General features: G+C 35.5%; 1 protein-coding gene across 2 annotated transcripts in view; it reads left to right on the top strand.

Moving 5' to 3' along the window:
* The window catches only part of lrp1bb (low density lipoprotein receptor-related protein 1Bb), a 379,953-nt gene extending 356,200 nt beyond the window's left edge, over positions 1-23,753 (top strand). For both annotated transcript variants that reach the window (XM_065251976.1, XM_065251975.1), the window contains 13 exons: positions 436-552; positions 1,931-2,104; positions 3,257-3,382; positions 6,897-7,061; positions 8,399-8,560; positions 10,816-10,990; positions 11,645-11,749; positions 17,101-17,214; positions 19,361-19,437; positions 19,723-19,813; positions 21,281-21,431; positions 21,990-22,064; positions 22,979-23,753. In XM_065251976.1, the coding sequence (XP_065108048.1) occupies positions 436-552; positions 1,931-2,104; positions 3,257-3,382; positions 6,897-7,061; positions 8,399-8,560; positions 10,816-10,990; positions 11,645-11,749; positions 17,101-17,214; positions 19,361-19,437; positions 19,723-19,813; positions 21,281-21,431; positions 21,990-22,064; positions 22,979-23,119 (1,673 nt within the window). In that variant the 3' untranslated portion in view covers positions 23,120-23,753. The remainder of the gene's footprint in view (positions 1-435; positions 553-1,930; positions 2,105-3,256; positions 3,383-6,896; positions 7,062-8,398; positions 8,561-10,815; positions 10,991-11,644; positions 11,750-17,100; positions 17,215-19,360; positions 19,438-19,722; positions 19,814-21,280; positions 21,432-21,989; positions 22,065-22,978) is intronic.
* Positions 23,754-25,570: the final 1,817 nt, after the last annotated feature.

Below are 25,570 nucleotides of genomic sequence, written 5' to 3'. Positions count from 1 at the left end.
TTTGCATTAAAAATGACATAATTGAATGAATGTCACGTCATATTTATGAAGGTGTTATGACAGTCTTATAAACACCCCATCAAGTAAAGTGTTACCAGGTAAGGTTGTAATGAAAGTTGGTTGAGGCAGCAATCAGTCCAAAACAGTTTGTCCTATATCATTCTGATTTGTGATTGTTATTTTTGGGCTGATTATCCATTGTGATTGTAGTCTTATATCTCCCTTGATGAATTAAACCCTATTAAGGTAAAATGGTTTGTGACACCCTTGTTTCTATAGTGTATTATTTCATTGTAAGCTGTTGCTTTGGTGTAATTCTGCAGCTTTAGCTGTGTCATTGTTCAAATACGTTAAAGTTTTGAAGCATTCTGTTCAAGGACTCATTATCATTAGGAAATAAATCTTATCCTGTGCTTCTTATCTTATTATCTGTAGGGTTGGCGATTGATTATTTCAGCCAGCGTCTGTATTGGGCCGATGCCGAGCTCTCTGTCATTGGCAGTGTCCGATTCGACGGATCAGACCCATTGGTGGTAATCGATGGCAGGCAAGGTGAGAAGTACAGTTGAAAGTGAAACTGATAAAATATTGATTTGCTTTTGTGGTTTAGATGCCTGGAAGTGTTTTTCAGCGTGTATAGAGTTTAAGGGCTGTTGTCATTATAAAATACATCATTACTTTTGTTAAGTGTGGAAATAGTCAGGCAGAAGCAGCAGATCCACACACAGTGACTTTTATTAACATAAAGTAATCCAAAGTTAAAAAAACAGAAATCAGAACTAAATACAAACACAAAACCAAACAAAATAATCCACATGCAACGACTGATAAAGGACAACTGAAACCAGGGTTGCCAACTCCGCGGGCTGTTTTTCATGTTCACGGGTTGAAGTGAACCCAATAATGTGAATTTCAGCAGATGAACCCTGCCAAAACAAAATTTCTTACACCGGGAACACGATTGTTACTGGAAGACTCCACTTAAAGGGGTCATAGCGTGAAAATCAAACTTTTTCCATGTTTAAGTGCTATAATTGGGTCCCCAGTGCTTCTATCAACCCAGAAAATGTGAAAAAGAACAACCCAGTAACTTTGTTTGGTAAGCCATTCTTTGCAAGCATATAAAAAATTAGGTTGTTTAGATTTTGCCTGTTTTTTTAGGTAGGTAGCAAGGCCAATTACAATAATACCGCCCCTTAATCTGCACTGTCCAACCACGGCACTGCCATTTAGTGCAAAGAGAGAGAGAAAATAATTGACAGCACAATTGAGTTTTAATTGCAACAAACCACCATCCTTGTGATCACTGTTTGCATTTGAACAGCTCATTTGCATTTAAAAGGACACACCCAAAAACAGCATTTTTGAAAGGTGCTACAAAATGGGAATTTTAACATGCCATAATAAATGATCTGTACAGTATTTTGAGCTAAAACTTCACATACGCACTCTGGGGACACCACAGACCTATTTCACATCTTAAAAAATATAATAATATGAGGATAATAATTTTGAGGAGCAAGTGGGCGGGTTTTGCTGTGAAAACCTGGCAACCCTGACTGAAGCACTAGGGCAATATATACACACCTGTTAACAAGATAACAAGACACATATGGGCAATCAGACGAATACCAATGAAAAAACAGAACTACAAACATGGAAACGGGAATCCAAAAATACTAACTAAAAATCCACAGAACTAAGAACTTGAAAGTAAAATACAAGAATGGGTCAAAACATCGGACAGAACCTTGACCACTTTATTCCACGTTTAATTTTCTTTTTTTGTTTACGAATGGATCGGAAGACTGATTTATATGACTGTGTTTAATACATGAATGCATATTTCATTCTGTTTTGTTCAATGACATTGTAAATGATCAAAGTGTCAGTATTTCTAATATCTTTCCCTCGCTTTACCCATGCACAGGAATATCACAACCATACAGAATAGATATTTTTGAGGATTATATTTATGGAACAGGACTGAAAAATGATGTTTTCAGAATACACAAATATGGCAGAAAACCTATTGAACCTCTTGATCTGGGTATTGAGAAAACAACAAATGTCTTGATCTCCCATCGTTTCAAGCAACATGATGGTAAGATAGTCTGCTATTCTTATTTTAGATTTTATGTTATTTTTAAGGTCAAAAAGGGTCAACCCAACCCACTGAGTTGTAATTTAATTTATTCTGGGTTGTTTCTACCCAAATGCTGGGTTGTTTTAACCCATTGTTGGGTCAAATATTAACATTTTGGATGTCAATATAACCCAGAAGCTGGGTTTGTCCCTTTTTGACCCAATGCTGGGTTGAAAAATAACCCAGCGTTTTAGAGTGCATGTTAATGTTTTTGAAATAGTCAATGGGAAAAGATAAATGTGTAAAGCATGAAAGTATATTTCACAATATGTTTTAATCTTATCCAAACAGCTCAATTTACAATCTTTTAAAGGAAGCTATGATGTTTTGTTATGATATCAAAAAGGAAAACGGCAATCCATGTTCAATTGACTGTGTAAATTTGCAAGTGTCGTGTTTACAGCTTCATTTTCTTGGAACAATGAAATATATATCTATTTTTCACATAAGATGAACATTGATTTTCTTCATTAATGTTCCCAGCTAAATAACACCCTCCAAAAATTATTACAGTTCAATAGTAATGTAACACCAATTTGCTTTCCATATACACCATATGCTTTAGATCACCAGTATACTATTTTCTCGGAAGTTGTGGAGCTTGGTTACTTATCGGGTTGTGTTAATGGCCTCACCACCTCAAACAGATCTTTCTGTTTTAGTTGGTTTCTTGTGAAGGGCAGCTGAATCAGTCCCCACAGACTCATTAAACTCTGAGATCTGGTCTGGTAAAAAGACTTGTGCACTGCCAGCAAAACCCAGAAGTTTGTGGTTTGAAGCCCTAAGCAAAACACTGAAGATTGATAAAGATGTTTCCCCTTAAATCCCCAACATCATTGAACCAACAACGTCTAAGGCAACATTTCGATTAGCTGCTTTCAGAGAAAAGAATAAAGTATTTGAAAGCAAAAGGTTTTAGCGGTCAAATCACTGTGGCATGTTTTCATTGCATGACTAACAGTTGTTGTTTTTTGTGGAAAAGAGGTTAGCAACATAAACTCTTGCTCAGTAAACACAATTTAAGAGAAACATTATTATTCACATAGTGTTGAGCTGAAGTAGACCCCGATTTTACATTCCAACTTAAAACTGTGTGCTTACTTTTTGTAGGGGCCAATCCTTGTCTAAGGATGATCTGTGATTTTATGTGCTTGCTTAACCCAAGTGGGGCCAGCTGCATCTGTCCAGAGGGGAAGATTTTGGTCAATGGCTCCTGTATTGACCCCAATATTTCAGGTATGAATCCTCATGGAGCTGTTTACTTGGATTTTTCTGTGCTTTGACAAGCTGTTATTTTATCAATTTGGAGGATCATTTTAATTGCAGGTCATTAAACACGAAAACCAAATACCAGAGATGTCAATGTAACAAGTTTATGTAGTGGGAATAATTACAAAAACAGTAAGGCAATTTGTTCAGAGTGACTTGGTGTGCATTCAAGCTTACATTTTATCAGTGTGCATTTCCCTGGAAGTCAAACCTGTGACCTTGGTTTTGCAAGCACCATTTTGTATCATTTAGCTAAAGGGAAGAATTCAATGATGCAGAATTACCATATAGACTTCTGCAACAACTCGTAACTTGTAATATCAATATATTTGTGTACAGTAATACATATTTTTAAATAAACTTCATTTGGGGCTTTTCCTCAGCAATTATTGTATGATTAATTGGATGAAAAATTTAAGATTTCATCTGTACATTGTAAATGCTGGATTATTTTTAACCCAGCATTTGGTCAAAAAGAAATGAACACAAATTGCTAGGTTGTAATTTAACCTATGCTAAGTTGTTTCAATACAAAAAGATCGGTTGTTTTAACCCATTATTTTGGTCAAATATAAACATATTCTGGGTTCATTTACAGCTGTTTTTTTTTTTGACCCAACGCAAAAATAACCCATCAGCTTTTAGATTGTAACTTACAGTATTTTTCTTGAACGTTAATCCGCAATTATAAGATTGTAATAATAACATTAAGCTCTTAGGTTGGAATTCTCACAAAATGTTGTTTTCCTTTCATTTAAATGAATAGTTTACCAAAAAATAAAAATTCTGTCATCATTTACCCACTCTCATGTCGCAAAATGAAAATAAGTGTTCGGAGTGTCGTGTGTGTTGCTTGTGTTTTCAAAATATGTGTTTTTTTTGCGTCATGTGAACCATTTGCATCACATGTTTTGTCAAAATAAGTGCCTGCTGCACACACGTCAAAACCATTTATGATAAAAAAAAGACGCTTACATTCACAAAATACCCGCAAGACACTCCCTTAACAGCAGGGCCGTGCACAGACCTTTTGAGGGGCATGTGCTGAAACTGAAAAAGGGCACCCCTCCAAATAAATATCACTTAATGATCATCTTAATAGCTTTATATTTATTCGCTATTAATGATTGAAAAAAAATCACTATTAATGAATGAAAAATGACATTTTATGATAGCTTGGCATTATACAGTGCAAAGGATATCTGCCCTTGTAAGTTGGCTTTAACAATTTACATCCTGGGTGTTTGTCTGTATTAGGCCTATTTGTAGTCATGTGTTTGTGAAGAGCTCTTGTGTACTCGCTCTTATTTAATTGTAGGATATATTCATTTAAATTTTTTCCTCTGCTTACATACATAAAGTTACATAAAAATATGTTTGAAGAAAAAAAAGGTATTCTGTTTGGTTTTATAAGTTAATTTTTATTATTTGGTTAACATGTTTATGAATGTGATTGAGAAGAGGGGGAAATAGGAGATTAAAGATCAAAATAGGAGATTATACTATACTATAGCCATACCATTAGCATGTATCTGCCTACATGGCAAAAACTGTGCTGAGGACCAGGAACCTTGGTCTTTTGAAGGTGCAAATAACTGCATTACTGAAAAATATACTAAATACTAAATAGACTTAACTCTATGCAGTTGATTTCAGAATAAAAAGCTATGAAACAAATAATCATACAACTCCCTTGACTAATTCAAGGCATAAGATACATGCATATACAATAAATTATATCCAGATTGCATACTGTAATGAGTGACAGGGCAATATAATGTACATACTTGTATCCTTTACACGTTTTTCGTCTCTATCCAGTTTTCCCAACTGGGCATCTGATGTCTAAGACCTTTCTAATCTGATATGTTTTTGGTGTTAATGTAGGCTAGACATTTACCCGCGCGGGCGCGTCTTCTGGCGTGAGATGTGTTGACTTTAGATTAACGATTGAGACGCGTCATGCAAAAAAAGCGGTAAAAACCCGACCGTGCATTTCGTATTGTTGTCACGGGTGCCCTTCACATGGGTGAACACTTGTTTAAAAACTGCTCGCGCTTTGTCAAAAACTCAATTTGGTCGCAGTTTGGAGCCCTTAGTGCCCCCTGATTGCCCACTCGACCAATCCCGTCTATGGATAATTCGGCTCTGTTCAAATTTATAAAACATGCGCCGTTATATACATACTAGTGTTTCTTTCGTAATGAGACAGCATTGTACTCAAACAACAAGATACTTATTTACCGTTGCAAGACGTTCAGCTGCCTCTGACTGCTGTGGAACTTCAGCTCGATGCACTCAGGGGGCGGAGTTAAGAGGTTTAACAGACAGTTTGAGCGGATCCAAAAATATTTAGTTTTTTAATAATTTTATTTGATAAATATATTTGTAAAACACACAGACAGACGTAAATGTTTAACAATAGCATTAATTTATATATTAAAAAAAATAATAAAACACCTCCAAAAAAGGGCACTTCGGAGTGTAAGGACAAAAAGGGCATGTGTTCTGCACAGGTTGAGCCCTATCTGTGCACGTGCCTGCTTAACAGTAAACTCTGGTTATGCATGAGATTATGCGAGTATCTGCAAACGCGAGCTTTTCTTTTATCATAAACCTTTTAGATGCATCTGCAGCAAGCACTTATTTTGAGACACGTGATTTACTCGAAGCGCCGAACACATATTTTGAAATTACAAACCACAAACGATGGGCTACATACATGTTGTGACGAACTTCGCATCATGCGCCCTCGAAAAAAGAAGTCTCCGGCCGTCACTGCTATGGAAGTGAATGGGGCTCACGAATGGTTTTATTACCAACGTTCCTCAAAATATCTTCCTTAGGGTTCATTAGAACAAAGACATTTATACAGGTTTGTAACAACATGAGAGTGAGTAAATGATGACAGAATTTTCATTTTTGGGTGAACTATCCCTTTAACTTCATCCCTAGGTTGCCTGAAATATTATGTTTTGAACAGAGATGGCGATATTGAGGCAAAAGTTATAGATTGCAACATTACAGTAGCATGAATTTAATGAAAAGAATTTAAAGGGATATTTTTCTCCAAAATAAAAATTTGCTGTTTATTTACACACCGTCAGGCCATCCGATATGTTGGTGACTTTTTTCTTCAGTAGAACAATAAAGAAAAATAATTTTGCAGAACCTCTGCTCTGTGATTCATACAATGCAAGTAAACTTTTTCCGTCACTTTGAAAGTTCAAAAAGCAGATACATCAAATACAAAACACTACTCGTGAAGCCATTCGATCAGTTTTGGCAAGACATTGCAGGTTATTTACAGAGCACTGAGGTTTCTGCAAAATATCTTCTTTATTGTTCTACTGAAGAAATAATTTCACCAACATATTGGATGGCCTGAGGGTGAGTAAATAAACACAACATTTTCATTTTTGGGTAAACTATCCCTTTAAACATGCATTATTCCCCGTTAATTTATTTTAAAATGATAAAGGTGAGCTGTGCCGACCGGCCTGTGAGAATGGAGGACGCTGCATGGCCAATGAGAAAGGAGACTGGCGCTGTTACTGTTGGCCCAATTTCTCTGGAGAGCGCTGTGAAGTGAACCACTGTGCGGATTACTGCTTAAACGGAGGAACGTGCACAGGTTCACCTCTTGGTAAGAAACTCCCTCAGCTGTCTGTATATAAATACAAAGCAGTACATAGGAATATATCCTCATATTTTGTTAATAAACGACTCCATGTCGAGTAATTTACCCCAGTTATAGAGTACAAATCAAACGTACTAATACCTCTTTATTAAATGCTGCATTTTTTTGTTCATGAGAATAAATCTAGTTAAGTACCACCTTCACATTTTTAAGTCTGCAGGTTCAGTAGTGCTACTAAATGCTTTGTGCAACTACTGTGAAATCATGTTGAGTTTCAATACAAGTGCACTCAATTTAATCTTTCACGGGACGAAGACATCTGTTACTAAAAATATGTCTGTGCTCATTATGATGTTTATAATTTATAATTGTTCGAGGCTACAGGCGTGCTCAAGTGTGTTTGATAAGATGCAGCTGATTGGTTTTAATAAAGCATTCATTTGAACACCGAGCACTTTTGTCCCAAATGTGAAAACGAGATTGCTGACGACAAAATCAGTGTTGAGTGTTTGTGTCTGCACCTCAATTAAATTTAGTCAAGAGTGTCATACGGCTTCATTTATCTGGATCAATCAAATGACTGATGAGGCATACGAGAAAGAAATTGAAGTTTGATACATGTTCTAACTTTCTCCTGTGATTTGTTTATGGGTGAGGGCGGTGCTATTTCCAATATTAGACAGCAAGTACGCCAATAGACCTATGAACTGACAAAATGATTGCTTTGCTCGTCATTGTAAATCGAACTGTGTGTTTTGCCTAATGGGGTCATATTACAAGGAAACAATTTTTTCAAATCTTTAGAGATTTATGAAGTTATTTTGTAACTTTCAGAGCTCGAAACTTCCTCATTACTCCAAAAAAAAAAACATTGAAAGGGTGCACAAATGCAGACTGATAAATGTCAGAATCTGAACACACATGAACCTACGGTGTGTACAGTAGCACTTGCTGTTCCTGCTACATATCCCCATTTTTGTTTATTTTTATCAAGGTCATTATCAATGATCTTTACAGTCTGAGAGGCACAGATTGTTTTGTGAACCTGTCACGGAGGTGGATATTGATGGATGGGGAGTTAAAAAACTAGGCTGGACCTACTGCAGGTTTCAACTCAGCGGATGTTTTAAAGGCACGGCAGAAAATCAGAAAGGGCGAAACCCCCACAGTTAGGAATTAGCAGTTTTATTATTAATTCAGTAGCACCTTCTAATAGAGATCTGCAGGGTGTAAAAACAGCATCAATTGTAATTATAAACAGCCATTTAAAATGGATTAAATAGATGACAATCTCAATCTGCTGATCTGTTTTATTGGTTTGTTTTCTCAATGTGAAACTATAGGAAAACCCACCTGCCGCTGTGCGACGGGTTTCAGTGGTCCTAACTGTGAGAGGCGGATTTGTGATAATTACTGTCTGAATGGAGGCACGTGTGATGTCAGCACTGGAAACCAACCAGTGTGTCGCTGTTTAGCAGAGTACACGGGTGACCGCTGTCTGTATCGTAAGTACCGCAGAGCTTCGATTTTTTTTTTAATGGCTTGAATCTCTAGACAGCTAAATGCAAATAATATGTCTTTTTATTTACTGTAAATATCATTAATACACATACAGTGTTATTTTTATTCATGTACACATCTATTAACTCGCTTGCCATGTTTTATTCAATATTAGCTCTTCTCATGTTGCACAACATTGTGTGCAATATATTTGTGCCATTTATTTAGGCCTACTTTATTGTGCATTGTTGTATAAAATATGGACAAACTCAACTGCTGGGTTTAAATTAACTTATGTTTGGATATTTCAACACAAAATGCTGGAATGATTCAATGGACTTTTCTAGGTGACTTTAGACCAACTTGGTTGGGTTTGTCCATATTTTACTTATTTTAGCCATGGGTTGAAATCACCCATCATTTTTAGTGTTCCTTTATTTGTATAATTTCTTGTGTAATGCTTTTTTACCCTGATGTTTCTAAAATTATTGCTTGTTCAGATAATTGGAATACCAAGTAGAAACAAGAAAGAAAGTTGAATGTTGAGAAACTTGTCAAATCTCTAGAGAGAACTTTTTGTTTATTTTGCATTTAACATATACACTCACCTAAAGGATTATTAGGAACACCATACTAATACTGTGTTTGACCCCGTTTCGCCTTCAGAACTGCCTTAATTCTACATGGCATTGATTCAACAAGGTGCTGAAATCATTCTTTAGAAATGTTGGCCCATATTAATAGGATAGCATCTTGCAGTTGATGGAGATTTGTGGGATGCACATCCAGGGCACAAAGCTCCCGTTCCACCACATCCCAAAGATGCTCTATTGGGTTGAGATCTGGTGACTATGAGGGCCATTTTAGTACAGTGAACTCATTGTCATGTTCAAGAAACCAATTTGAAATTATTCGAGCTTTGTGACATGGTGCATTATCCTGCTGAAAGTAGCCATCAGAGGATGGGTACATGGTGGTCATAAAGGGATGGACATGGTCAGAAACAATGCTCAGGTAGGATGTGGCATTTAAACAATGCCCAGTTGGCACTAAGGGGCCTAAAGTGTGCCAAGAAAACATACCCCACAACATTACACCACCACCAGCAGCCTGCTTAGTGGTAACAAGGTATGATGGATCCATGTTCTCATTCTGTTTACGCCAAATTCTGACTCTACCATCTGAATGTCTCAACAAAAATTGAGACTCATCAGACCAGGCAACATTTTTTCAGTCTTCAACTGGCCACTTTTGGTGAGCTCATGCAAATTGTAGCCCCTTTTTCCAATTTGTAGTGGAGATGATACTCGGTGGGGTCTTCTGCTGTTGTAGCCCATCCGCCTCAAGGTTGTGCGTGTTTTGGCTTCACAAATGCTTTGCTGCATACCTCGGTTGTAACGAGTGGTTATTTCTGTCAAAGTTGCTCTTCTATCAGCTTGAATCAGTTGTCCCATTCTCCTCTGACCTCTAGCATAAACAAGGCATTTTCACCCACAAGACTGCCACATACTGGATGTTTTTCCCTTTTCACACCATTCTTTGTAAACACTAGTTTGGTTGTGCGTGAAAATCCCAGTAACTGAGCAGATTGTGAAATACTCAGACCGGCTCGTCTGGCACCAACAACCATGGCATGCTCAAAATTGCTTAAATCACTTTTCTTTCCCATTCTGACATTCAGTTTGGAGTTCAGGAGATTGTCTTGACCAGGACCACACTCCTAAATGCATTGAAGCAACTGCCATGTGATTGGTTGATTAGATAATTGAATTAATGAGAAATTAAACAGGTGTTCCTAATAATCCTTACAGTGAGTTTACAACCAATTGTGGTTAATATAACAGTTTTTGGTGTTTCTTCTCCACAAATGGCAGCAAATACAAAACACAATATTTAAGCAAAAAGGGCATCTCCTATCTTTTAAACGACCTGTGCCAAAAAGGCCACATTAACTCTACCATGACAAACCTTGAGGTGTTTCTGCGCTTTGCTGATAAAATATTTCCTCTGTTATTAAGTCTTTATTATTATTATAATTTCTAGCACAACATTTTAATCTAAGCACCAGTAATGCATTTTCAGCGTTGTGCACCCAAGGGGTGATGCATTTTCATCTTGGTACTGTTGGATATTTGATGTGGTCTCATTAAAGCGTTGTCAAATTCTAATTAAACTTGCACAGACTATGAAAGAAAATGTACCCTCATGTCCTTATTAAGGGCATCTGTTGTGTTTATTTGCTTGTCTTTCTACATGACAGACATCTGTCATCACTACTGCGTCCATTCCAAAGCATGCACGCTCTCCAGCTCCGGACACGTCGAGTGCGTGTGCCCGGCACGCTATGAAGGAATCAAGTGTGACATTGACAAGTGCATGCGTTGCCATGGAGCCCCATGTATTATTAATGGAGAAACAGGAGAAGTCGCTTGCAAGTTAGTAAAACTTTTTTTAATGCATGTAAACAAGTATATGCTATTTTAAGAAGAAGCTAATTATAGACATAAAATGTTTAATGACTATTATCATTGTGTTTCTGTTGCTCGGTTGGTAAAGCATATGCCATTTGTGTAAATGTTAGCTTGATTTCTATGAAAAGTGTAAAAACTGTGGCAGTATCAAAATCATTGACCTTTCCAGCATGGCTGCATTTGCTTACCGTAAGCTGTGAATTTGGGGGTGGGGCTTTCAATTTGTTTGACCAATGGAAAATAGGGGAAGTGTTTGTAAAACCTGTTTAAAAACATTCATCATAGTGATTATGTTTGGGGCTAGTGATGCAGAAAAACACGCTTCACCTTTCAAAATAGCTGTCCAAAAACAATTTCGCTTCTGTATTTCTCTGCTCTGAAGCAAATGATGAGCTTCAGCTAAACATAATTGATATCATGCTGCTATTTGTGCACATTCAGCGAAATGTAATTTCATCCAAATAAAATAAAGTTTCAATCACGCTTGCATCCATGTATTTCATAATGATACAAAGCATAGTATACTGTACAGTATGTATAAATAGATTAGCCAACAAAGTTTAAATACTATGCAACTAGGCCATTTTTGACTCATCCACTTTGTTCTTTTTCTGCCAGCTGTACCAGCGGTCGAATCGCCTCCAGCTGCCAGTTGTGTGATGGTTACTGTTATAACGGAGGCACCTGTCATCTGGACCCTGACACCAGTCTGCCCTTCTGCCAGTAAGTAATGACTAAGTGCCTCGTTCTTTTGTCCAAATTCCAATTCGCAGCTATTATAGTCACGCAGCGCAGAGCCTTAGAAGCCTTACCATTCATTTTTGAAAAGTTGCACAGATGTCTGAGGCTCATAAGTTTTCCATCAATGGGCTCCCAAATTACACCAGTGGGGGGCCGTACACTGGCACATGATTTGAAGGACTTTAAAAGCACCAAAGAATAATTAGGCCAAGCTCTTAAGTGCCTAAAAAGTTTTTTGTATGAAAATCAAAATTTAAGTGAAATTACATAAAGCATTACACCAATCTGCTAAAAAATAAAGCATTAAATCAATCACTGTAATAAGCATTTCTTTATTTCTTTTTTTCTAATTGATTTATACATATTTGTGATCTTATTCTACAGTTTCTTCTAATAATATTTGAAAAATAAAATTGTTAAAATGTAAATATGTAAAAATGTAAAATATTACTTCAACATGTTAATCAAACCTTGTTGACCCTTAAAGCTCCTGTTCTTTCTGTGTTTTTGAAGCTTTGATTGCATTTACAGTGTAAAAAGCTTGGTATTTTTCACACAATTTACTTATCAGTATACCGCTGTTTTCATTGTCCTAAAAACATCTGATGTCTTCCTTGTTCTATGAAGTCCCTCCTTCAGAAATACATGACGAGTTCTGATTGTGTAAATTGTTTAGTGTGTTGTGATTCGACAGCAGCTTAGCTTAGCTTGCCGTTAGCCTAGCTGGCGAATTACGTATTCCTGTGGGCGGAGTTTAGTCAAAAAACTGTTTTCCTGACGTCATTAAAGCAGGAAGTTGAGGGCTGTAGTCCAAACCGGCCGTTCGCTGTAGAGGAATTCTTTTAAAGAAAATATATCGCCTGGCAGGGAACTTTGACCTTTATCATTTTACAGGTATTACTTATGCTATTATAGCAACATTACACACTAACTAGGGTTTAAAAATAGGATCAGAAAGAACGTGACCTTTAAGACAGACTTTGATCTCAGCATAAAAACGTTGCTTCAAGCCAACCTTCTGCCATGCACTTAATACTTTTGTGACGAACAAAAAACATATTTGACCCTTGACCGCAAAACCAGTCATAAGGTGCATGGGTATATTTGTACTGTAGCAATATCCAACAATACATTGTATGGTCAAAATTATCGATTTTTATTCCGAAATCTTTAGCATATTAACTAAAGATCATGTTACATAAAGATATTTTGTAATTTTCCTACTATAAATATAACAATAGTTTATTAATCATTAGTAATATGTGTTGATAAAGACTTAATTTGGACAACTTTAAAGGTGATTTTCTCAATATTTAGATTTTTTTTGCAACCTCAAGTGTCAGAATTTCAAATAGTTTTTCTCCGCCAAATATTGTCCTTTCCTAATAAACCATACATCAATAAACAACCTGTTTATTCAGTATTTAAAATATTGACATTATGACTGGTTTTGTGGTCCAGGGTCACATATAAATATACAGTACAGTTTTGTACCTTTATTTCTAACAGAGTACTTGCATAGAATCAGTCTCTCTTTACTAACTTACCTTTATTTCTCAAGATGACACCAGCAAAAAAAAAAAATTCAATGAAAAATTTTAAAATCAAATAATAGCGCTATTATTACAGCGCTTTTCACAATTTTGCATTGTAGCAGAGCAGCTTTATAGTATATATTTTTGTACCTACATATTTATAAAAGAGGCTCATGAAAATGATGGTATACATTATACATTAAGCAAACCGTCTGTTAATTATTAGATGCTCTTCATTGATGGAAAGTCTGTGACAAACAAACTCAAAGTTCACCCTGTACTTGACTCTTAAAGGGATACTTCACCGATTTAGCATTCAGCTTTGTATCTGTAGAAACCCGGCAGTATTACTGAATGACCATGTTTCCCTCCCTCATTTCCCCCTGAGAGGAGAGATATCTGCATTTTGGTTCTGCAAAAAAGTCCTCCGATGATGTAATATGACGATTTTTGCATCATCGGAGGACTTTTTTGCAGAACCAAAATGCAGATATCTCTCCTCTCAGGGGGAAATGATGGAGGGAAACATGGTCATTCAGTAATACTGCCGGGTTTCTACAGATACAAAGCTGAATGCTAAATCGGTGAAGTATCCCTTTAAGTAATTTCACCTGACACAACTAAGTGCTACATTACAAGTCATGCATTAAATGCACCCAATGCTGCACTTCACAGAGTTCAGTACATTAGTGAACGTAAAGTCATGTGACCTTAGCTGTAGGCACTGTAAATCATATACAGAAACTGTACCTACATAAAAAGAATCTGTGGATTTTTTAGGCAACTTGTTTTTAGCATCAATAAAGATGTGCAATACTGTGGAGATGATCCTGACAGGATCTCCACCCTGTGGATTTGTGTATATTGGAGCAGCATCCCCAGGACAGCTGGAGTCCTGATCTGTTTGGGTTGGCAAAAAGGATTTGAAACGTTTAGAAAGGCTCACAATTTGTTTTGTCAAAAATAAATCTGCTTTCCTATTGCAAGATCAGGAACCGACAGAGGCAGGCGCAGCTTGTGTTTATGATGTGGGTAACAGGCAGTGAGGCCACAAAGCTGTCAGCAATGATCAGCAGAAATATATTGGCTCATCTGTCCTTCATATATTTGGTGAAGTTATTTCTTTCTGTGTACTAGAAACCGTGAAAAAAGATAAAGGGTTTTAAGACGTTGCTTTCTCATGCATTTATGCTTAGCTTCGCAGGGCTCTGTTGTTTCAATTTTGTTTCAATGAAAAGTTTTTTTTACCTGAGAATCATAAATGCTGGAAAAATGAATTGTTATTTCATGACACTTACTGAACCATGCCTGCATAATATAATCTCTGAACCTGTCTTAGATTAGGTCATGTCTTCATTTTGATGGGATGATCAGCGAAATCAAGTGAAACCAAAATGTTCATGTTTTTGCAGCTTAAGGATATTGTGTCCTTGCCATCCAATCAGATTTAATAATAGTGAGAAAAGGCATAAACTGTACTGTACAGAGGACGCCCTCATAACACAAGCATGTTGGTTAGTAAGCATTACACCGGTACTGCTCTCCAAACCTAGACAGGTTGTAAATGGTCATTTTGAGAAGTCATTTTTTTGCTACCTAAATTTCCGATTGTAGTTTAAATGGCATTTGTGGCAATGGCTGGCATAATGAAGTGCATGGAATACATTTCTATGCAAATTATCTCATCTGGATTTTTTTCTGTGAGCTTTCCATAATATTTCATTCGCTAGTTCTGAGTCACATGAGTGATGAATCTGCCTTCCTCGAGAAGTCATGGTGTTTAACCTGAAATGAGTGCAATGTAAATTGCTTATTAAAGCCATAAGTCATATTTTCTTGGAGAGGGTTCGGCTTTGCCTAAATGAGGCAGCAAAGATATTCATAGAGAAATCACATTGACTGGAAAGTGATTTAGCTCAACATGTCTGCGGCTTATTGATTCTCATGCACAGCTGACAGAAAACAAGACCATTTTGTCGCGACAACTGAGTTTTGACACAACATTTCATTTACACAATTGCAAAACAGCTGTGTTCTGCACATTCAATATATATTACAAAAAACATTGAGTATTTGAGCCAGCAGCCATATCACCCTCCAGCCCAAGACTGAAGTTGAAATAGGATTGAGCCTGGATGTGAGATCTCCTGTGAAAGCTGGGGCTGTGACCAAAAAAGCCCCCTTAAATAGTGCACTATTTGATGAAACATCCATTTTATAGTGGACATTATTGAGTGCACTCATTCAACCCCACAATTCAACACCACAATGCATGTGGGTGATTCTCACGAAATCCAGATTTAGAAGGTGTCTAGCAAGGTCTGAACTTACTTTAACCATTATTTTTAGAGGATTTAAAAACTATTTCCTATAGAACTATTTAAATTTTTTAGATAATCATTATCAAAAATTATCATTACCGCAACATATTACATTAAATATATGCATTTACAAACTCCTGTTTCGGTAATGAGAACTAAAAAGTTGAATAGGTACTATGACAAAAAAAATTCAACTTTTTTCTGGAGAGAAAAAATTAGAACTGCTTACCTGGTAGCCATCTTGAGTGTCACAGTCAATTATGTCCCTTCCAACATTTTTTTTTTTAAATGTTAGTTCCTTGAGGGCTTAAACAATGATTGAAAATTGTTGCGGAGGATGAGAAAATTGGTCTTGGACACATTTATATTCCTTATTATTGTCTTTACATTTACCAATAATCACCAAACACCACATGTTTCTTTACTGTAAATGTTTATAGTATAACATGCACTAAAGCTTTTAATTTTTTAGATTTTTTAATTATAAATATTTCCATGTCGAAGAACCCAAAATCCAGTCATGGGCACGTTGCGGTAATGAAAATTTCTTTTTAAATGTGGAAAAAACTGCAAAATTGGTTTGTATGATGTCATTTGAAAACATGTGCAAAATAGTACATGAAGAGATGTTTGTAAATGTATGCTTCTTATTTTGATACTCTTACTTGTTTCATGACACCTCATAAGTCTGATTTCACGAGAATCACCCGTGTACAACCAAAGCTAGCTGCTACTCGTCCATTGAGGCTCGGACTGAATGATTTCTCATGTCTTCCGGCCACATTGCAGCACTTCTGGAGAGCTCAAATGTCTGATTCAACTCATTTAAATGAACTATATTAGTGACCTAAAGTAAGGAATAGAGAATGAGTGGACACATTTTGTACACAGCCCAGGTTGCTGTTGGAAGAGGTACCTCTTGTGCTCGTAAGACCACCACTTGGGGCTCAATGTGTGGTCTGGGTGGGTCCTAACACCCGAGTATAGTGATTGGGACACTATTCTGTCAAAAAATATATGTTTTTCAGATGAAACTGAGGTCCTGACTCTTTATGGTCATTAAAAATCTCAGAATGTCATTTGAAAAAGAGCATGGGTTTACTCCTGGCCAAATTTGTCCATCGGCCTACTAATCATCCTCATATATACTAATGTAGGATTTACTGTACAGATTAAATGAAGAAATGTCCTTGAGAACCACAACTTCTTATAGATTAGCAAAGGTGCTGAACATTATGGTTTAATTTCATTTCACATAAAAGAATAGTGTAAGTTTCGATTGTTTCTTCATTACGCTTGTTGGCTTTTCTGGAAAGAAATGTATAGACCAATCTTCTTAAAACTGTATACCTTTCTACTTGCCAGACACATTGAAAAGATTTGCCTTTGCTGCACAAACCATTCAAGTTTTCTTTCTCAGTTGTATGCACCCTTATATTTCTTATTATTCTCCTCACCTTACTAAAATGTCTTGCAGCTGCACGGCTGGGTTCAAGAACCAGCGTTGCGATGAGCTGGCCAATCCCTGCGATTACTACTGTCAGAATGAAGGGATATGCACAATAACTGCTCTTAACAAACCACGATGCAAGTAGGTCTTCCTGCCAGCTCATGTTTCAACTAAAACATCATCTTCACAATGCGTTTCCCATTAGCCAACACTGTGCCACTAGTGTCTGAATATCTCTTGCCCATTTCAAAGGGGTTCACTTTTCCATACCATCTGCTTCCCATGCATTTACCATCCTGGAGTACACGCGTCATCCCATATGGCTCATCTTGTGTTTATGTAAAAAATGTATTTGCCTTGTTTAATATTTGTTTGAGATTGTTATTTTTGTCTATTTTTATACCTCCTGTACAATATCTACCTTGGAAAAAATCGCATTATTATGCTGCCAAACAACTGAAAAATGTGACCGCATTCAGTTTTTAATATGGCGTACGGTTCACTGTGTAAACCTCTGACTACAGATCATCTTCACGCACATAACGCTGATAAACAAACTTCAAGCATGTGTTTAATCATGCACATGACCCATTCGACTCTTTTCATTTACAAATAAGATAAATTGTGACTTCTTTTCCACTGTACTGCTGTGAGTGTTTTGAGCTTGTTTTACTGTGCATTTGTCTGCGCTGTCTTAAAGCTAAAGTGTGTCATTTTTTATGTTAAAATATTTTTACTTCCCAGCTTAATGTGCAGAGTCAGCTAAAAGTAAACCATTTGTAGGCTGATTTCCATGAAAGTCTTGATCTATGGCGCTATAAAAACATTGCTTTGTTTAGAAAACCCAACTGAACACTTGCATAACCAATAGCATAAGTTCACTGCAGGATACTCTGTTTGTCCAACCAAGGGCAGACAAGTAGAATGCTCAGAAAATTAAATTATTAAAAACAAATTATTGTTGTTGCAATTGTGTTTAGTGATGCAGAAATTACGCACTTTAGCTTTAAAAAAAGTCAATGCATGTCACATATATTTCTATAGATCTTTTTTTACAACGTTTCATTGCTTCAAATAATTTTAACAAGAAAGGGGGGATTATTAGTGTCATCATAAATACACTGCAAAAAATTACTTTCTAATTTAGTATTTTTGTCTTGCTTTTAGGACAAATATCTAAAAAAAATCTTGAATCAAGATGCATTTTCTTTATAAGCATTGATGAAAAAATAAGTCATATTTTAAGACAAAAATTATCAAGTTAAGGGAATTTGTGCTCAAAACAAGCCAAAAAATCTGCCAATTGGATAAGTAATGTTTTTATATTTTTTCTTGAATTAAGTGTTTAAGAAAAAAGGTTTTTTTAAATGCACAAATTCACTTAAATATTATATTTTTGTCTTAAAACTAGACTTAATTTCTTAGGTCATTTTGTTTATTAAGAAAATGCATCTTGATTTAAGAATTTTTATATATTTGTACTAAAAACAGACAAAAATGCTAAATAAGAAAGTAATTTTTACAGTATAGGCTATAATAAAATGGTTTATACACAGAAAAAAAAGGACTTTCTTACTTAGTATTTTTGTCTTGTTTTCAGTAAAAATATCTTAAATTGTGTATTGTCTTGGTGAGTAAAATGACCTATAAAAATAAGTCTAGTTTTTAGAAAGAAAAGTATAAACTTTAAGTAAATTAGTGCTTAAAACAAAGAAAAAAAATCTTGAAATAAGTTAACTTTTTTTCATTAACACTTTCCAGATGATTTTTTGCTTGTTTTAAGCACAAATTCGCTTAAATTTTATATTTTTTGTCTAAGAACGACACTTATTTTCCTAGGTAATTTTACATCTTAATTTAATTACATCTTAATTTAAGAATTTTTAGATATTTTTACTGAAAACAAGACAACAAAAATACTAAGTAAGAATTCATTTTTTGCAGTGTACTTTTTCATTGCCCATAAATGTCATAATAAATAATAAGATATACAGTGTCCTCTTTAATAAAGTAAAGACTTTAGGGGTGCTTTGTTTATCATTTGTTTAATATACGTGCACTCTGGACTTTCCTTATGTTTCCTGGTCCTATGTTTCATTGAAGTAAAAGGACATGTGAGTTTGGAACGACATGAGGATGAGTAGATGATGATAAATTAAATTTTTTGTGAACCTTTTCAGTCCCTTGGCAGTAAAATTTGATTTGTGTTTAATACAGAAACTGTCAGCATTTTCTTTCTTTTCTGTCATATATTTTGGTTTAACCGTCTTCTGTTCTTTTAAATCAGATGCTCAGCTAATTGGTCGGGGACTCAGTGTGAAAGGCCGGCCCCCAAGAGCAGCCGTTCAGATAACACGGCTGGAGGTGAGCTTTATAAAGAGCCTTCTTTTAGTAATTCAATAAGGAATCACTTCTTGAGTTATTCAAATGAAAAGAAATGTTATTTCATCATTCAAACCACACATTTGAATATACATCTGAGCTTCATGTTAAATATTAGTTTAATATCTCTGCAGCTGCACTAGTGTTTATTTCATTTTACTATGATGGAGTATCTAATAATTTTCTGTTCCACCTGCGTAGACACCTGGGGAAACGGAGGTAATAGTGGCTTTTGCTTCTGGCTTTTTCTTGTCTTATGTGATATAGGTAGTATCGCCATCATTGTGCCGTTGGTCCTACTGGTTATTCTGATCTCTACAGTGGTTGCAGGTGTCTTCATCTGCAGAAGGCGTCAGAGGTACTGAATAGCGAATTTATATAAAACTAAGTAAACTCAATTCAAGGAATTCATTGTGTTCAGTTAATTATTGTAGAAACTGAATGCGTTTATTTGTGATCACTGAACCTAACACGTGTACAATATAAAATTATGTAGTGTTCTTGTAGCATCAGAGACGCCAACGTTTATGGGTTCGATCCACTGATCTATATAAATGACTGGATTGCGCATAGAACGCTTGACGTAACAGCGTGAGGTGAAGCCAGCACAGAGTTCGAGCGGCCATCTTGGTATACCCAACTGGCAGAGGGCCTCATTGACTTCCATTCAAAAACATGATCTAATTTCACCCGCTTTACAGCGTATCAGTCACACAAGGTTATTTTTTAGGATATGTGTACGTAAATTAATAGTTAATTCTGGTGTTATTTGCAATGTTTATGTTTTAATCGGGTAGGATAATGGATTTATAAAAACCGTTAAGGTGAGTGTGTCTGCTGCATTCTGTTAATGACACGGGGTATAAATAAAGTTTTTTTTTGACATTCAACTACACAGTCAGCGTTATTTCTCTGAATGAGTTTAGGTAACTTGTTAAGATAACAATTACAAAACCAGCAAATTATTGCATGCACAAACGGTACAAAGCATGATTATTTATTTAGATTTCAGAATGAACACGTTGTTTTTAATGCTAAATATGCTGCGGTCTGTCCGCTGATCTGATACTGTAACAAAGATAAATGTATAATAAGTTTAAAAAGCAAAATATACAACTTTCAGTAAATAACTATGTACATGCTTAGGATGTTTGCGTTGTAATAATGTACAGGGAGACTTCAGATATAAAAACAGAGACTAGTGAAGTGATGTTTTATCATTAAAACCTGATCGCGTCCATTGATTTAATAGAACGTTTGGGTATACCAACATGGCGGCGCGGTGGCTTCACAAATATTTAAATGTTAATATTTTTATATTATATATAAATTTGAAAAAATATATACATAAATAAACTTTTTCTTAAATTAATACATATATGTGTGTATTTATATATACATAATATTTACACACAATACACACACAAATATATTATGCAAACACAAACTTTTATTTTTTTATGTGATTAATTGCGATTAATCTTTTGACTGCCCTAATAATTTGTAATGCACTGTAACTGGCTTTTCAAATGCATTGTTAATGTAAAAGTAATATAAAGTCTTCCTCGGTTACATAGATTGTAGCTCATTTTAATAATATGTAAAATACAGTGTTTCATGTGTTGTATTCTAAAGCCATTTTTGTAACATCTTTTTAGTGTTTTCTTTTATTTAATATGTTTGATTCATACTCATTACAGTTTAATCCATTTAGAGCACTAATGAAATCGTGGCTTATATTTTAAATTCATGTTATAAATGCGCCGTACATAAAAGCATGTCTTTAGCTAACTGTAGCTATTTCTACTGAATTTCACCATTGCAGAGGGAAACATGTTCAACGACAGCCTATAACCAATGGAGGCATCAACGTGGAGATTGGAAATCCATCTTACAACATGTATGAGGTGGACCACGACAACCACGCCGATGCCGGCAGCCTCCTCAAACCAAATTTCACACTCGATCCCCACAAGGTTTGTGTAGTATTTATGCATGAAACTTGAAAGGTCAAAGATCTACATCCATAACTCACAATGTGAAATTTAATAATAATAATAATAATAATAATAATCATTCTCTTTGCTGCTGTGAAAATAAAATATCTGTTTAATAAATGTCAGAATTAAGCATGTAATATTATCTAGAGCTTTACAGCAGATTTATTTTTGGCTCATATCTTCACACGCCGACTGATCGTGGCCTTCAGCATATCAGTGCAAAATATCCTGTGATGTCTTTTATCTTGAGAATTTGCTCATTAAAACTGCAAACATATTTTGTCCTTTGCAAAGAAACAACTCTGACATCTGTGGTATTTGTAAATAGAAAAACATATCATGCATTTAAAAAAGCAGTGCTATAATGGCAATAACAGAATGTGCTTTATTTTAATGCTTGACTGACCTTTTGTTCCAAAGTGAACGTCATACAAACATATGTTTGCTCTGATGCCGTGTCTAAATGTATCTAAATCCAGCTGTGACAAATGTCTAAATGTCTACCGCATGCTGGGGAAACTGTGTGTGTTTCAGGGCTGGTGTGTAAAATCCAGTGAGCCTTGCACGCTGAATATTCATTCTGTCCCTAAGGAAGTTATACCTGGACAGGTGAACGTCTTGGGTTTTTGTCTAACTTCGTCAGAGTTCCAGTAATAAAACAATGCATGCATGTGATGGTCCTGCATGAATGTGTCACCCATTAAAGTGTGTCACCATGGTCGCATGGCTTTATGGTTAACATTGTTGATTCCCCTTATTGGTCTATGATTTAGGCTGGTTGTTGTCATTAAAATCACATCATAAGCATAAATAATATAGTCACACATTTCAAAATAATCCTTGTGAATCCATTTTCAACCTTAGCCGCAGTGGAAACCACTTTCTTGAAATGTTGAATTCTGCATTTGTTTTAATTTTTTTCATGAATTTTTACTTAATTTTAAATTATTGTATGAGGAGCTCAGATGCAAAAGTCGCTAAACGCCACCTCCATCAAAAATTCGATAATGACATGAGACAAATGCTCGCGGCACATAGTATACAAATACTTTGCTTAAGATCCCTCCCTAAAACCATACCGGTTTATACCAGTTTGTTGGCAGAATCCATTAAGAGTCCACTGTAAAACCTAACGGTTAACTTAACTCAAACCATTTAAGTAAACCGGTTGAATTAGTCCATTTAAGTTTTAAAACACATAAATTTAAGTACTGTGAACTTGAGTCATGTGCAATTATGCACTTAGTAGTGTGAACTTAAATAAAAGTGCATAACTGCATATGACTTAATGTGTTTAAGTTCACAGTACTCAAATGTATGCGTTTTAAAACTAATGCTACCAGTTTACTTGAATGGTTTGAGTTGAATTAACTTTTAGGTTTTGCAGTGTCTGATAAAAAATTCACATTTTCTACAAAACATTTCAGATGCACTTAGAGCTCTTCATATGTTGTCCTTCAAGATGAATCATGTAAATTGTAAAAGTGCAATCATAAATTTTTCCCAATGATCTCTCCAAACAGCCAATGAACTACTCCAATCCGATGTACGCAAAGATGTATCTCGATGGACAAAACTGTCGCAAACCGGTCATCAACATTGACGAAAGGAGAGAGCTACTCCCAAAGAAACTTGAGGGGACGATTCGAGAAACCGCCGCATAGCCTGACTACACTTTGTACTCTTTTTTTACTTCAATGTACAAAATGTATAAAACACAAGGAAAAATCAAAAAAATTTCTATTTCTTATCAGGTTCAGATATCTTGTTTATATTTGTTTTTTTGTTTTTTTGCTTTCATCATGCATTTATGTCTGTGATATTTGAAATCATCTATAATTTTTTGTCTTCTCAGTAAACAATACTTGTACTACATACAGTATAATACACAAATCGGGCAAATGATGGATCATTTTCAATACATAAATATCATTTTTCATATGTTGCCTTATATCATATTTTACTTTCTAGTGTTTACGTTGTATTGCACTGTGAAAGTTTCTGCATTTATCTTGTTTATTTTTTTTTTGAAATGTCATATTTGTATCATTCTGTTTATTTCATGTAACCATTACCTCTTCTTTCACCAACATAGGGCTACATACAGTGTCAACCACATGACTTCAGTCTGATCCTTTGGTTAAAAAAAATGAGTTGATATTGATCCAGTTTTTAGTTTGCTTGATTAAGTGATTTCTTTTACTTCCACCACCCATAAAAATGCTGCAATGATGAACTATGTTGTAACCATAGATATGTATATAAAGGCTAGATGGCTCGTCCGCGCTGCTGGCCAACTGAGTGCAACGTCCGCATTTTGGCGGCCATCTTAGGACAGGGCGCTCGCTCACTCGTAGCATTGAGTTTTAATGATGCAGGTACTTTTAAATGACCATAACTTGCTTAATTTTTTACCGATTTTCAAACGGTTTGGTTTGTTATAAACGTCAAAGATGTACCTATGACACTGCATACCTATACTAAAAATAAAAAATAAATTCATGAAACATGTTAAAGCATCCAGAATTATAGCCACGTTAATAACGTTTGTAAAAACCCAAACCGTTTGAAAATCGGTAGAAAATTGAGCAAGTTATGGTCATTTAAAAGTACCTGCACCATTAAACTCAATGCTACGAGTGAGCGAGCGCCCTGTCCTAAGATGGCCGCCAGGTGATGACGTTAGGGACTCCGCCTTGAGCCATCTAGCCTTTATATACATATCTATGGTTGTAACCCCAACCATGAGGCATTCTGGGATAGCTCAGATAGCACTAAATGGACGTGCGGTCTGTTCTTCAGCTGAAGAAATGCATATTTATACGGCTGATACCAGTTTAATGGTTATAAATTACAATCTAGCAGGACGAAAGATGAAATTAATCAAACGTTGCGCATAAGACACGCTACTTTTCTGGTACTTTGTCTGCTTAAAGCTACCTATTGGCTTAGCAATACAGCTGCAGTGCACCAGCTTCATCAAGCAAATTAAGAGAAATAAAAAATGGACTCCGTCGCTGTTAGACAACAAACACACAAGAAGATGTATAGGTCACGGATAGCAGAGCGAATCGAACTTCACTGTTACATGGAAATTTTAGCGTGTTATGAATTTAATCATGTTACCTGTTCATTTTCAGAAGGGACGCTACTAAGATACAACAGATTTTATAATTTTGTATTTGATTTATATGTTGTTTGGCTGCTTGTATTTTGGAAAAAATGTATTAAATGTAAGTACTTTTTATATAAAAATCAATATAAAATAAAGACATTTTATTTCAATTTCAAGCACAGCAGTCTCGTTTCTTTTTCATCTAATGTTTTGTTTGTGAATGTAATGTTTGGAACTTGGACAATACCCTGGAAATGAATGCATATCAAAGACATTGCCTATAACAAGATTAAAAACTCCTGTTCCTAAGAACAGTAGACAATGCAACGCCCAATATGGCCAGTCTGCCAAAGGAAGTCCCACATTCCAATGAAAAGAAAAGAACCAATTATCAATCAATTAAAATTTATATATATATATATATATATATATATATATATATATATATATATATAAATTATATAAGCGCTTTTCACATTTGTTTAATTGTTTCAAAGCAGCTTTACATTTATAGATGCAGAAAAAACACAGAAAAATCATAAAACATAAACTAGGGCTGAGTATCGATTCAGATGTTCCAGATCGATTCGATTTCGATTCACAAGCTATCGATTCGATTTCGATTCTCGGTTTAATTTTCGATTCCAGTTCTCCGGTCAGTTTTTATACTCGATTCTCGATTCAACTCAATGAATATAGATTTAATACAAATATTATATTAATAAAAAAGAACAGTGAACAGCAGTTTACAAGTGGGTAATTAATAAAAAGAAATTAAAAGACACAACACTATAGTCGTCGTCTTGCTTGTGAAATCTAAAATGCTTCCATACTTCTGACTTTTAATGTGAAGTTGGCATCAACGTCAATGAAGCACTTGAAACTCCTCGCCTCTCGCTCCTTGGTATCTAGTGTAGAAGACTAGTAATTAGATTAACGTTAATCTTACGTTCAATGTTTGCGGAAATAAATATGAAAGAAAAAAAATCGATTCTGCTCT

This window comes from Paramisgurnus dabryanus, chromosome 15 (assembly GCF_030506205.2).
Source record: "Paramisgurnus dabryanus chromosome 15, PD_genome_1.1, whole genome shotgun sequence".
In the NCBI taxonomy this organism is placed as follows: domain Eukaryota; kingdom Metazoa; phylum Chordata; class Actinopteri; order Cypriniformes; family Cobitidae; genus Paramisgurnus; species Paramisgurnus dabryanus.
The sequence above is the reverse complement of the archived record's forward strand: the minus strand, read 5'-3'. Positions and strand labels throughout refer to the sequence as shown.